At 37.4% G+C, this 14,366-nt stretch overlaps 1 protein-coding gene across 3 annotated transcripts in view; it reads left to right on the top strand.

The window, feature by feature from the left end:
- The window catches only part of LOC127866662 (putative sodium-coupled neutral amino acid transporter 10), a 38,486-nt gene that overhangs the window by 7,007 nt on the left and 17,113 nt on the right, over positions 1-14,366 (top strand). For 2 of the 3 annotated variants that reach the window (XM_052407386.1, XM_052407385.1), the window contains exons 2-8: positions 2,189-2,334; positions 2,739-2,856; positions 6,272-6,317; positions 7,604-7,697; positions 9,963-10,103; positions 12,474-12,595; positions 13,149-13,251. In XM_052407386.1, the coding sequence (XP_052263346.1) occupies positions 2,239-2,334; positions 2,739-2,856; positions 6,272-6,317; positions 7,604-7,697; positions 9,963-10,103; positions 12,474-12,595; positions 13,149-13,251 (720 nt within the window). In that variant the 5' untranslated portion in view covers positions 2,189-2,238. Of the gene's footprint in view, positions 1-113; positions 141-2,188; positions 2,335-2,738; positions 2,857-6,271; positions 6,318-7,603; positions 7,698-9,962; positions 10,104-12,473; positions 12,596-13,148; positions 13,252-14,366 lie in introns of all 3 variants that reach the window. The other variant, XM_052407384.1, reaches the window with a different exon arrangement.

Genomic DNA, 14,366 nt, shown 5'->3' with positions numbered 1-14,366 from the left:
AGGTTTCACACAGTAAACGTGACATAAATGATCTCCGTTAAGTTTGTTTTGAATGAAATCATGTCTGCTGGTACTGAGTGATCATAAACACAGTGTATAAATGTCTTGTACAGAGTCTGAGACAGAGATGACAGCTGTCAGTAAGTCTTGGTTATTGTTAATCTTTGTTCATTATAGTGTTGAAATTTATTTACAAAGTTTTCTTTGTTTTCTGATGAATTTGCTTCCATTTTGTCTTAAAAGTTGTTATGGTAGAAGTCTGGTTAAGAAAACCCAGCACAGAAATTGGTATCAGGTCGTTGCGCCCTAATACCTGTTCGCCCTAGGTCACCCTGACTGGCCGAGTTGTTTTGCCTTGGGTTGTTTCGCCTTAACAAGTGGGTCGTTTCTCCCTTTATACAAGTTGGTCGTTATGCCCTTGAACTTGAAGACAGAGGCAGAGATGGTCGTGATTACCATTGCTGCAGATGACCTAGATCGAGACTTCTCGACAAAATACACAAAGTGAAAAGAGAAAATCCAAACATTGTGGGAACAATATATTGGAAGCAAAATAACAGCATCAAGTTTTTAAAAGTCCGTCTCCAGACTGTATGGACTGTCAGACAACATGACACAGGCCGACTTAGTTGTCTGATTGCACCGGGGAGAGAAGGTTGTGGCTGGAATTACATGGATGAAGTTATGAACTACAAAATAAAGTCTTCATTTGTTTTGACATTTAAAAAACATTTAAAGATAAACGCAATTACCAAAAGTATTTTAACCATTTAATAAAGCGATTATGTATTGTGGTTTGAATACCTGATGTGTTACACGTATTTGTAATGTCTTCTTGTTGTTGTTAGTACCTCTATACTACCTTTTGCTTCAGAAATGTGCAGTGAATGGAGTATACTTTTAATATTGATTTTCTTCTTTTTGTATGTATCGGTTACTATATAGAATATCAGACACATTGTTATGTGCAAATTATATGGTAAACATTGAAGAAAACAATACAGAAGATTGCCAGTTATGTGCTTATTCCCTTATCCTCAAGCATCCTTGTTAAAGTTTAAAAGGAAGTATTAATTCAGCTTATGACAACCTAAAGATAAATATGCTTGAATTCCTGTATATATATAAACTAGGGCGAAACGACCCAGACATAAGGGTAAAATGACCCAGACCGAACGGGTATTAGGGCGAAACGACTCATGTGTGAACAAGTATAAGGGCGAAACGATCGGGATTCACAGAAATTAGACTTGGTATATGACTCTTGAATGCTTTTAGATTTTATGAGTACATAACTTCAGTTCTTTCTGGTAAAGGCAAAAACTATGTAAAACAATTAGTCCCCCTTATGTCTACAAATCAAGATCAATCAACCTAATACATACCAACAAACACAATACCTGTCACCATTTACATCAAAATGTGAGTCTTTTGTGGAGAAATGCTCAAAACTAAAACTTGATAAAAACAGTTGAAGCGGAAGCTTCGAATTCATTTAAAGAAAGTTTGTTAAGTATAACAGTGTTATTTTAATTAAGACACATTCTTATGACAGTATTATCATTGCTGTAGGTTTATTGGTACATGATGTAAACATGGCGCTTGCAATAAACTGTTGCAGGTTTCTTTGTTGTTAAATAATGTAAATAATGTAACATATTTTTAAATTCGGAATGTCTGTGCGTTTTCCATTGCCAAAACGAAGACATTTTCCTAAACAGGTGACTTATTTGATACTTGGATTATTCTGCAAGCACACCATGTCACAAAATTTGTTTTAATTAGTGCAAAATTGATATTGATGATATTCTTGTGTATATTTATGTAAGAAAACATATGTTGCCAGCATTACTGATGAAAGTTTTATCCGAATTCCGTTAACCTGTTGCAACTGAATTATTGCAACTAAAACCCATGCTTGCACTTGTTAGGGTCAGTTTTTATGCAATGTAGCACCAGTATTGTAACTCATGAGATGACATTCCCAGTCTCAATGTTTTGGTTTCCAGGCAAACGCTTAACTGTGTTACTATAATAGCCATCTCATATACATTCAGCAAGGCAGTCAACAGGTAACTTGTTCCCATTCTCAGAATGTTCTTTTATTTATGTATGACGTCTCATGCTTTAGCATAGACACATTAAATTAACATCGTTCCTTATTTATGGTGATTTCTTATCTTTCAAGATCCTGACTCAAACCTGGATGTAGAGTATACCAACCCTGTTGAGATTGTAATGTCTCCATCACAGAAGAACTGGCCATTTGTCATCAATGTCGGTAACAGCATCATCGGAGTCACAGTCCTGGCCATGCCATACTGCTTTCAACAGGTAGTCTGAAATGGTGTAGATAATCAAAACAATAGTATGCAATTTCTAAGGTAGAAAGAAAATGATTGCACAATAAAGATTGCATCGAAGCAAGCAACTCAATATCAGTGCAGTATCCTTCATGGCTCCCTGACTCCATCTTTTCCATGTGTCTCACTGTGAATTCATGTCAGCAGCTTGTGACAAACTGGGGCTTAATGCATGTGCATAAAGTGTCATCCCAGATTAGGGACTACACTTTCCACATTCACTGTACATGTATTTATGTTTAGAAGATGCTTTTTTAATGCCAAAAATTCTATAAAAGTGGAAAGTGTTGTCCCTGATAAGTCTGTTTGGACTGCACACGCTAATCTGGGACAACACTTAACGCACATGTATAAGGCCATGTGACTCACTTTCAGTGTGGTATTCTGCTGGGCTCCCTGCTGCTCTTCTTCTCCATGTGGCTCACCACGGAGTCCTGTCAGCTGCTTATGAAGGCCGGGCTCACATCCAGACGACGCTCTTTTGAACTCCTTGGTATGCCATGTAGTGTTTTTTAAGTGGTTTGAAATTACGCTTCAGTATTTATAATTATCCCCACGTTTTTCGGAGTAAAAGTGGGGATATTGTATTGATTTGCGTCTGTCCGTCCGTCTGTGCGTCTGTCCGTCCTGGCCACCTGCTCCTCCTACACTATTAGCACTAGAACCTTGAAACTTACATACATGATAGCTATGAGCATATGTGCGACGTTGACAGTGACGGAATTTTTATCTGACCCCTGGGTCAAAAGTTATGGGAGTTGGGGCGGGGCTGGGTCAGAGATTTTCACTCATGTTTTTATGTTATTCTACATTAACTTCTTCTTTTCTGCACCGATTTACTTCAAATTGATACTGAGCCTCTCTTATGACAATAAGGTCAATCTCAACGATGCATGGCCCCATTACCAACCCTGGGGCGCCCCGGCCACATAGGCCACGCCAACCCAAAATTGCCTTTTACTATAATTTCTTCATTTCTACACCGATTCACTTCAAGTTGATACTGAACCTCTCTTATGACAATACGGTCAATCTCAACTATGCATGGCCCCATTACCAACCCTGGGGCGCCCCGCCCACATAGGCCACGCCCACCCAAAATTGCCTTTTACTATAATTTCTTCATTTCTACACCGATTCACTTCAAATTGATACTGAACCTCTTTTATGACAATACGGTCAATCTCAACTATGCATGGCGCCATTACCAACCCTTGGGCGCCACGCCCACCCAAAATTGCCTTTTACTATAATTTCTTCATTTCTACACCGATTTACTTCAAATTGATACTGAACATCTCTTATGACAATACGGTCAATCTCAACTATGTAAGGCCCCATTACCAACCCTGGGACGCCCCGCCCATAATAGGCCACACCCACTCAAAATTGTCTTTTACTATAATTTCCTTATTTCTACACCTATTCACTTCTTATTGATACTGAACTTCTCTTATGACAATACGGTCAATCTCAACTATGTATGGCCCCATTACCAACCCTGGGGCGCCCTGCCCATAATAGGCCACACCCACATAGACCACACCCACCCAAAATTGCCTTTTACTATAATTCCTTTATTTGTACACAGATTCACTTCAAATTGATACTGAACCTCTCTTATGACAATACAGTTAATCTCAACTATGCATGGCCCCATTACCAACCTTGGGGCGCCCCGCCCACATAAGCCACGCCCACCCAAAATTGCCTTTTACTATAATATCTTCATTTCTACACCGATTCACTTCAAATTGATACTGAACCTCTTTTATGACAATACAGTCAATCTCCAGGGTTCGACATTAACTTTTTTTACAGCCAGACCATCGGACCAGCTCCTCTTAAAATGTACCAGCCCGAATCTGATGTCTACTAGACCATAAATGACATAGCAAATAAACAGAAATGTGTCGTGTAACTGTTTAATCAGGTTTTATCAGAAAATAATTAGTGAACACAAGAAAGTTATTTTGATGCACAGAGTAAAAATTAAAATAAAACTATTTAACAACATAAATTGTTTGTTGTAATTTCACTGTTTATCACCAGTTAAACAAATGATGTCTGTACAGCAGGTGACATTTATTAAACGTTATCAAATTCTGGCCTCCTTGACCGCTGTGCTCCATGCTACCACAGCTCCAATGCCCTTTTCCATCATAATCTGTGTCAGTTTTACCGTCGGATTCTTCTTTATTAACTTATTTGTCGGACGAAAATCCAATCTTGAACAAAGCCATTCTTTAAATTTCATTCTCTCGTCTGCTACGCCAAAATGTTTACATTGACGATACCGATTTTCGATAGAAGTCGTAAAAACATGATGTAAAGTTCTACGACACTGCAGAAAATCATTAACTCTTTCAGTGCTGGAACCGAATTTTGAAGGTCTTTGCAAACAGTTTGGATCCAGATGAGACGCCACAAAACGTGGCGTCTCATCTGGATCCAAACTGTTTGCTATTCTGATAGTATTCTTTGAAAAAAATTGAAGAAAATGCTAATTTTAGAAATTCAGCAGACAACATTTTAGCAGACTACAATTTTCCCAGCATGCAAAGGGTTAATATTCATGACAACTTTACCAATGGAAACAAGCTATTTCTGCGGGAAGCTCTCCTTCACGTCTAAAAATAGCGATGAATCATGTGAATGCTCCGCGTTTATTTATATACGCTAGTTTTGTTCTGATGTAAATAATGGATACAATAGTTATTTTACACATTAAGAGAAAAAGGTTTTCGGTTAGTTTAGTTTAAACCTATTTATTTTAGCTCGATTGCGTCGAAAGCCTTAGGCTTATATAAACGCTCTCGAGTCCGTTTCCTGGGCCTAGAACCAGTACTTGGTGTCTTTGGGGGAGATCTAAAGAACGCTCCCACGGTGAGGATCGAACCCGTGACCTCCCGGTCGCAAGGCGGACACCATATCCATTACACCACGGCGACTTTCGGTTAGTTATAGTTATATGAATCAGTATAGATTTTGTATGTACGACCTGTCGGACAAGCTAGCCCACAGTTTTACTAGCCCGACCACCGATCTTACTAGACAATGTCTGTCGGACGTGCCTTAGTGTCGAACCCTGATCTCAACTATGCATGGCGCCATTACCAACCTTGGGGCGCTCCGCCCACATAGGCCACGCCCACCCAAAATTGCCTTTTACTATAATTTCTTCATTTCTATACCGATTTACTTCAAATTGATACTGAACATCTCTTATGACAATGCGGTCAACCTAAACTATGTATGCCCCTTTACCAACCCTGGGGCGTCCGCCCATAATAGGCCACACCCAAAATTTCTTTTACTATAATTTCTTCATTTCTACACCGATTCACTTCTAATTGATACTGAACTTTTCTTATGATAATATGGTCAATCTCAACTATGCATGGACCCATTACCAACCATGGGGCGCCGCTGGGTCAAACATGTGGCGTGGGGATACGCGTCGGCCTCTGCCGCGACATTTCTAGTTTTGATATTGTTGCCAGTACATATTATTAAAAGCATGAATACACTTTATGACTGTGGTTAATCTAACTTAAACCTAAAATTGTGTATTTGTATTCCAGTTTTCCTAAATATGCCATTATTTTGTTTTTACCCATGGTATGAAAGTAAAAATGATTTAGCTAGCCATTTCTGCAATTCCTGTCCAAATTTACTGGTGATAGGCAGGCATGAAAAACGCAAGTTCATGTGTGCCATATATAAAATACACAAGATGATAGATTGTCCAAATGGCCTTCAAAATAGTGTAAGTTATTTACACAGAAATGAATGAAGAGCTTTTATTTAAATGAAGATATCATTACTACAGTGTTTAGCTTGAGTTTATAAATCATGTTTTGAGTCATTTCATCTTCATGTCCACACATTGTATTTGTATGTTTCAGCATACTACACTTATGGTGCTGCAGGGAAGCTACTTGTGGAGCTGGGGTTAGTTGTACAATGATATTAGTAATGTTGACATGTTTGTAATGTATCAATCAAGACAAGCCTGTGCAGTCAATACAGGCTAATCAGGGAGGAGTCTTTCCCCTTTTATGGATTTGTTTATGTTAAAGATTTCTCTTGTAAACAAAAATCAGGTCTATGTGGAAACTTTCATCCCTAAAATGATTGTGTGGACTGCACATGCTTATCTCAGTAAACACGTAACACATGCATTTAGCCCCATTTTTGCTATTATTTTACACCGTAACTTTTTATTTTAATCATAGCACTCAAAATTGTCCTCAGCAAGAAGACCTATCTAAAGCAGAACCTTGCCAACGCAGAAAAAATTCTTGTTTGAATCAATAATTTAAATTCAACATTTCTATGTAATCTAAGAGTGAATATGTTTAAGATTGCAATGCCCTGTACATAATTCTATAAGGGGCCTCACTGTGTTATTTGATTGGATGTTTCAAATATCTTTAATAACAATGTGCTTAATTTAAATTCATTTATGAATTTACTTTATTTAAGTTTGAGTAAAACTTTTACATGTATTCAAGTTTAACCAGTTCACATAAACCAAGAGAATTGCTTTGACAATAATTTTAACTACACAAGCTGGTAAGCTTAGATACTTCTCTATCTCTTATCCACTCTTAAATGAAAAACAAACTTGTGGAATGAAGATCTGAGAACAGCCTATAAATGGATAAAATTGATGTGAACATACTTTGATTTTTCAGAAAAGCTCTTGGAATTATTATTTGATAAGTAAGCATACAAACAAGAGATTGAAACAGATAAATAGGTTTGAAATAATTAACAAATAGAAGAGTTTAAATTATTTATGAAAGTTCAAATACAATTAATAAGGAAAACAACTGGCAGTTTATTTTTTAAATAACGAGGCATTTAGATAAAATTAATTGTAAATAAATGTGGTATGGTTTATTGCAAGTGTTTTACCAGTTTACAGTTCACAGCCTTATGCAAGTTACGGCTAATGGCCATTATTGAATCAGAAGGAGGATTATGGCCATTTCTCTTGGAAAATGGGTCTTAATGCCAGTGTCATCTCAGATTAGACTGTGAAGTCCACATATACCATTGAGGGACAACACTTTCCGCTATAATGGAATTTGTTTGTTTAGACTGCACAGGCTTATCTGGGATGAGGCTTTACGCACAGTCATTAAGCCCAGTTCTTCTAGAGCAAAGCTCAAATGATTTCACATGTCTTTTTGTCCCTCATTTTCTCATGTTATTGTTCTCTTCCTCTTCAGCATGGTGCTTCTGCAAGTGGGGACTATGGTAGCGCAGGTGGTTGTCGTTGGAGACCTGGGGTCAGCCATAATTGCCAAAGCAACAGGAATTCAGGTAAGTCATTTTACCTTTTCTGTTCAGAAGCAAAGTTAAAATGACTATGCAACCAGCATAAAACCAGAACAGCCTGCAAGAAACTCACAGTCTGTTAAGGTTTGATGCTGTTTGCTGGTCATATCAGAATCTTAGGGCTGGAAATGAAGCATTTCTTACTTAAATCTATAAAAAAGGGCTTTAATTTATTTTCTCAGAGACTTCAAACGTGTAAAAGAGTGTCACTGAGTGGCAAAAGGGTTAAATATTTATGCAGGAATTGCTTATAACACATAATTTTCAAATATAGTAATTATGTTCTGAGCAAATGTTTGTTCAAATGATCAGTGCACTTCTCTGTCCATATGTCATACATGCCAGACCTCCCGATCTCGGCGGGACATTCCAGCTTTTGGGCTCTTTGTCCCGGCATCCCGATATGAGACGATTTGTCCCGACATTTGTTAAAAACAATGTAAGGTCTATAAGTTCCCAATAAAATTTGCTTGCGAGCTCTTTCTGGCTAAAACTTATCATCGCTAATCCCTTTATTGCCCCCAATCAGGGGTGTCAATTTTCCGGATTATTCCGGAAATCCGGATTTGAGCCGTCCAGGGTTGATTTTGAGGTGAATATAAATCCGATGAGTTTGTTTAAGGGGGGTGGGGTAGGGACAAAATTCTTTTAGTGCGGGATCATTTCAGAACGAATATTGTTATAGTATCGTCGGCATTCCGGACATTTGCGCTTGGTACCGATTTTATTTATTTATTTCTGATTGGTAAGCGGCTGGCACTGACATGAGCAGTAACTGACAAAGTAAAGCACGGCAATATCATATTTTAAAACAATATGTTAATCAAATTATATATTGACTGCGTATATGCTAGGTTACTGGTTACTGGTTTACATTTTCTGCAGTCAAACGATATGCATATTTTATTTCATTTGCAAATGATGTATCGGGACATGTTTTCGGACAGTCGTTTTTGGATACGGTATGGTTTGTCGATTTTAATTTAATTTTGAAGTTTAAGTTCTTAATATCATTTGTTTAGAATGACAAATACACATGCGGTGTTACGGATGGTTTGGTTTATAATATTTCGCATTGTACTCACCAGAAATTGCACCTAGAAAGACTATAAAAAAAAGAACAATAAGCTAGGGCTCGGGGGGGGGCCTCTCTTCCCTTTATCCTACGGCCTCAGACTCTTGACTTAATTTTCCGGATTTCAAATTTGGGACAATGGACACCCCTGCCAATTAACAACCCACTTCTACTACTCGAGTGCACCAGTGGTGTTTTTGACACCATATCAGCGATTTATCGGCAACTTATTGATTTAATCAGCATTCACACCATGTTGTTTTTATTACAGGGGTCGCTAATACAGAAATTAACGCCACCTGCGTTTGTATTTTATGGCTCAATCAAGTCCAACGATACTATTATCCTGTGTATTATACAATCTAAGGTTATAAATTCTGTCAAAACACCGATTTTGTACATAAAAGAAATTGAATGCTGACAAGTACACATTCATGTTTCTCACAAATTACCTTTCGTTTTTTGACTGATTTTCAGAAAGTAGTTTGTACATAATGCATCAATCTAAATTTACAGTTAATTTACAATTGGTTGAATAAGAAAAGTGCTTGATGCGCTCACATCGTGTCACGGGATTTACATATGTTCAAGGGGATATCCCTGTACCAATTGGATGTCAATACGAGGCATACGGGGATACCCCTCATTTCAGTTTATGGAGTGTGTTTACTTCCAGAAAATGGAGAACATCTGTGTTCACAAAATTCTAAGCACACATTTATCGTCAATACTGGGCAGAAATTTAGAGTTTTTGTAAGTAATATACTGACTATTGACTAAAGAAAAGGAGAAATGATTGATCGTTTTAGGTGTCCCGCCTTTTGGTCAAATGTCCCTACAATTTTTTAAGAAAGTCCCGATTTGGAGGTGAAAAATTCTGGCATGTATGCCTTATGTCTCTTCACTTTTCATCCGTATTTGAATGACAAGTTGTCGATTCGTTGTTTGTATTGTCCTGTATAGTATAGGAAAGGTGTCAATTGCCTTAAAAATAGGCCAACAAATGTTGACATAAATGTTTCTCCTGATAAAGTATGTGGGGTTTTATTTGGCGGATGATATCAATTCAATGAATTTGCTTGTTTATATATTGAATCTAAAAGTTTTCCACAGAGGCTGTATATTTCCATAATATTATATAATATTGTTCTCGAGAATGTGCTGTATGTTTGTAGAACTCAGGTCACCTGCGTGCAGGTGTGATCATTCTCCTGTGTCTGTGTGTGGGTCTTCCCCTGGCCTTACACAAGGATGTGAGGGCCCTGGCCAAGGCTAGCACCATGTGCATCATGTTCTACACGCTGTTCTGTGTATACGTGAGTACAACCAGTTACCTGTATCATGTTCTACAAGCTGTTCTGTGTATATGTGAGTACAACCAGTTACCTGTATCATGTTCTACACGCTGTTCTGTGTATACGTGAGTACAACCAGTTACCTGTATCATGTTCTACACGCTGTTCTGTGTATATGTGAGTACAACCAGTTACCTGTATCATGTTCTACACGCTGTTCTGTGTATACGTGAGTACAACCAGTTACCTGTATCATGTTCTACATGCTGTTCTGTGTATACGTGAGAACAACTAGTTACCTGTATCATGTTCTACATGCTGTTCTGTGTATACGTGAGTACAACTAGTTACCTGTGTCATGTTCTACATGCTGTTCTGTGTATATGTGAGTACAACCAGTTACCTGTATCATGTTCTACAAGCTGTTCTGTGTATACGTGAGTACAACTGGTAACCTGATTCATGTTCTACACGCTGTTCTGTGTATATGTGAGTACAACTGGTTACCTCCATCATGTTTTACACGCTGTTCTGTGTATACATGAGTACAACTAGTTACCTGAATCATGTTCTACACGCTGTTCTGTGTATAAGTGAGTACAACTAGTTACCTGTATCATGTTCTTCACGCTGTTCTGTGTATATGTGAGTACAACCAGTTACCTGTATCATGTTCTACACGCTATTCTGTGTATATGTGAGTACAACCAGTTACCTATATCATGTTCTTCACGCTGTTCTGTGTATATGTGAGTACAACCAGTTACCTGTATCATGTTCTACATGCTGTTCTGTGTTTACGTGAGTACAACTAGTTACCTGTATCATGTTTTACACTCTTTTCTGTGTATATGTGAGTACAACCAGTTACCTATATCATGTTCTACACGCTGGTCTGTGTATATGTGAGTGCAACCAGTTACCTGTATCATTTTCTACACGCTTTTCTGTGTATACGTGAGTACAACCAGTTACCTGTATCATGTTCTACACGCTTTTCTGTGTATACGTGAGAACAGCCAGTTACCTGTATCATGTTCTACACGCTGTTCTGTGTATATGTGAGAACAACCAGTTACCTGTATCATTTTCTACAAGCTCGTCTGTTTATAAGTGAGTACAACCAGTTACCTATATCATGTTCTACACGCTGGTCTGTGTATATGTGAGTACAACCAGTTACCTATATCATGTTCTACACGCTGTTCTGTGTATACTTGAGTACAATTAGTTACCTGTATCATGCTCTACAAGCTGCTCTGTGTATACATGAGTACAACCAGTTACCTGTATCATGTTCTACACGCTGCTCTGTGTATACATGAGTACAATTTGTTACCTGTATCATGCTCCACACGCTGTTCTGTGTCTACCTGAGTACAATTTGTTACCTGTATCATGCTCCACACGCTGTTCTGTGTATATGTGAGTACAATTTGTTACCTGTATCATGCTCCACACACTGTTCTGTGTATATGTGAGTACAATTTGTTACCTGTACCATGCTCCACGTGCTGTTCTGTGTATATGTGAGTACAACCAGTTACCTGTATCATGCTCTACAAGCTGCTCTGTGTATACATTGGTTTCTACAATAATTACACCTTTTTATTGAATGCTCAATAGTGAGAGATGGGAAATATTTAAAAATTAGAATTTCACATGTTTTTGTTTGGTTTAAACATATTTATTCAAAAAGGTTTACAACATAAGTAACAAACATCTTAAGTTTATAGGATTGAAAAGTTAGCTATGCTAGTAGGGTTCATTTTCTCAATGAATATTTCCTAACTTTTTAATTGAATGAAAACGACAGTCAGCTATTTTCGGACTCAAAACTTTAAGAACATCATTGTTTTGACAACACAGTTGTGTGATTTCTGCAATACAATTTTTAGCTGTATTTAGTCAATTTATGCCATGTTGCGAAAATTGTGCATGAAAACAGACAGCGTAGATGAATTGTCCATAAATTTCATACACTGATGAAATGACCAAGTACTTCAGCAAATCACATAATTGGATATAAACAGTGTTTTAAAATGTAATGCTATGATTGTGTATGTTATTCATCCGAGCTCCACTCTGAGAAAACAGGGCTTAATTTATGTACCTTAAATGTTTTCCAATCAGGAAAATACTTTCGGCTTTATGGATTTTTTTTAAAGGAAGTCTCTCTGTAGCAAAAATCCATTATATGCGGAAAATCTTGTCCCAATCAAGGATGACGCTTTCTGCTTAATGGTTTTTTTTTCCTTTTTCTTCTAAACAAAATCCAGTTTACAAGGAAAGTGTCGGCCCTGATTACCATATGCAATAAGCCAAGTTGTTCGAGAGCAAGGCTCAACTGTTTTGGTTGTTTATGTTATTCATCTGTTATTAATGTTGTAGGTGGTTTTGCTGTCCATTCCCAACCTGATTTCTGGTACATGGTATAGTCGGGTGAATTTCTGGCGCCAGGAAGGGTTCTTCAAGTGCTTCCCAATCTTCTCCTTCGCGTTTGGATGTCAAACGTAGGTTTGTTGGAATGGGAATAATATGTACTGTTATTGTTTTTTTCTCTTTCCTATCTTATTTTTTTCAGTGTCTGTTTGAAGTAGTGAACACATAACTTTGCTTGACAAATTATTTGCTAACAAGGTAGTCACATTTTCTGAAGTAGTGAGGTGACAGTACAATGAACAGTAGAACATTTAAAAATTGTTAGAAAGTATTAATATGCGCTACAGCCTTTGTTGAATGAAATTATAGAAATAGAAGTTTTTAACTGTTTACTTAATGCATGTTATGACATTTTTAGCTCAAATGAATACAATATCGACCTAGTTAAAAATCTAGAAGCAACATAAATCGTTCATTTTTCATGAATTATATCATGTGTTGTTTAAAAATTAGCTCAATTGAAGAGAAAGTTTGTTTAATGCTTTATTGAAGATCAAATGAATGCATACTCAGAAGCACATTTTATGGTGCGCTTTCTTGCACCATACTTCACATTGATCTAACAACATTCTGTCTTCCGTAAGCTTCATGAATCCATTTTGCAATGTCTGCATTCTGTTGCAGGCAGCTGTTTATAGTTTATGATGCACTTGCTGATCCCTCCCTCAAACGGATCAACAACATTGTGAGCTCAGCTGTACACATGTGCACTGCCTGCTATCTCTTGGTACGTGGTTTGAAATCACTATAGCCTCACTCTAGGAAAACAGGGCTTAATGAATGTACGTAAAGTTTCATCAGTATGTACAGGCTGATCTAGCTAGGATGGCGCTTTCCACTCAGACTGCAGTTTTGTTTAGAAGAAACTTTCTTTAAACCAAAAGTTCTATTAAAGCCTGATGCCTGATTAATCTGTATGGATTGAACAGGAGTTTTGCAGTTATTAGCTGGTCTTGAATATGAACAGTCAGACTTTTTATGTTTAATGGTAGGTTAAGTAATCTGAATTCAGCCAATTTGTCACCCATCAGTCATAATTTGAAAATGGGACCCAATATGAGGTACTAGTATGCATTTTTATGCCCCTTTACATCTACTGATGCATAAAGCTTATAGCCATGGCTCGTCCCTTTGATTGTGAGCCCGTACGAGATAAACTTAAAATGTTGTTGACAACATGAATAAAGCTTCATATAAAGCTTAGATTTTTGCATAAATGTTGGCTTTGAACATAAACAACATACTGACATTACCCTGAGCGCATTTTGACCTCGGCATTTTTCCTACTTTTGAATTAAACGTATTCACAAGCTTGTCAACCCAGTATTATGTGTTTTGTTAAAAATCTAAACAGCTTAATACAAAGCTTTGATACTTGCATTTATGTTATCTATGAATACTCTTAGTACACCCACATCATATGACCTAATTTTGATCTTGACACTAGCTTTTTAACAAAGACTTTCTGGTATTCATATGAGCTTAATTAATCAACTCTGTCAGAGCTTCCACTTAGAGAATGATCTTTTGTTGAAAGAGCAGATTGCAGTAAGTTATGGTTTTAGATTATTGTCTTGCTTAATGAATTTTTAGCTAGACTCTTTAGGGAGAAAACCTGATGTCTTGTCGTAGCTAGCTTGTCGTGTCGTGTCATGTTGTCCGCCGTCCGCGTCGTGCTAAAACCTTAACATTTTGTTAACCTTTTGAACATAGGTTCTAAAATGATAGTGCTTCCACCTACAACATTGAATTTTCATCTGTAGCTGAACCTTGATGACTTCCACACACCACACCCATTTTTTGGTCACTAGGTCAAAGGTCAAGGTCACTGTGACCTTTAAA

The sequence above is a fragment of the Dreissena polymorpha genome, chromosome 2 (assembly GCF_020536995.1).
Source record: "Dreissena polymorpha isolate Duluth1 chromosome 2, UMN_Dpol_1.0, whole genome shotgun sequence".
Taxonomy (NCBI): Eukaryota; Metazoa; Mollusca; class Bivalvia; order Myida; family Dreissenidae; genus Dreissena; species Dreissena polymorpha.
Note: the sequence above shows the minus strand (reverse complement) of the source record. Positions and strands in the feature narration are given on the sequence as shown.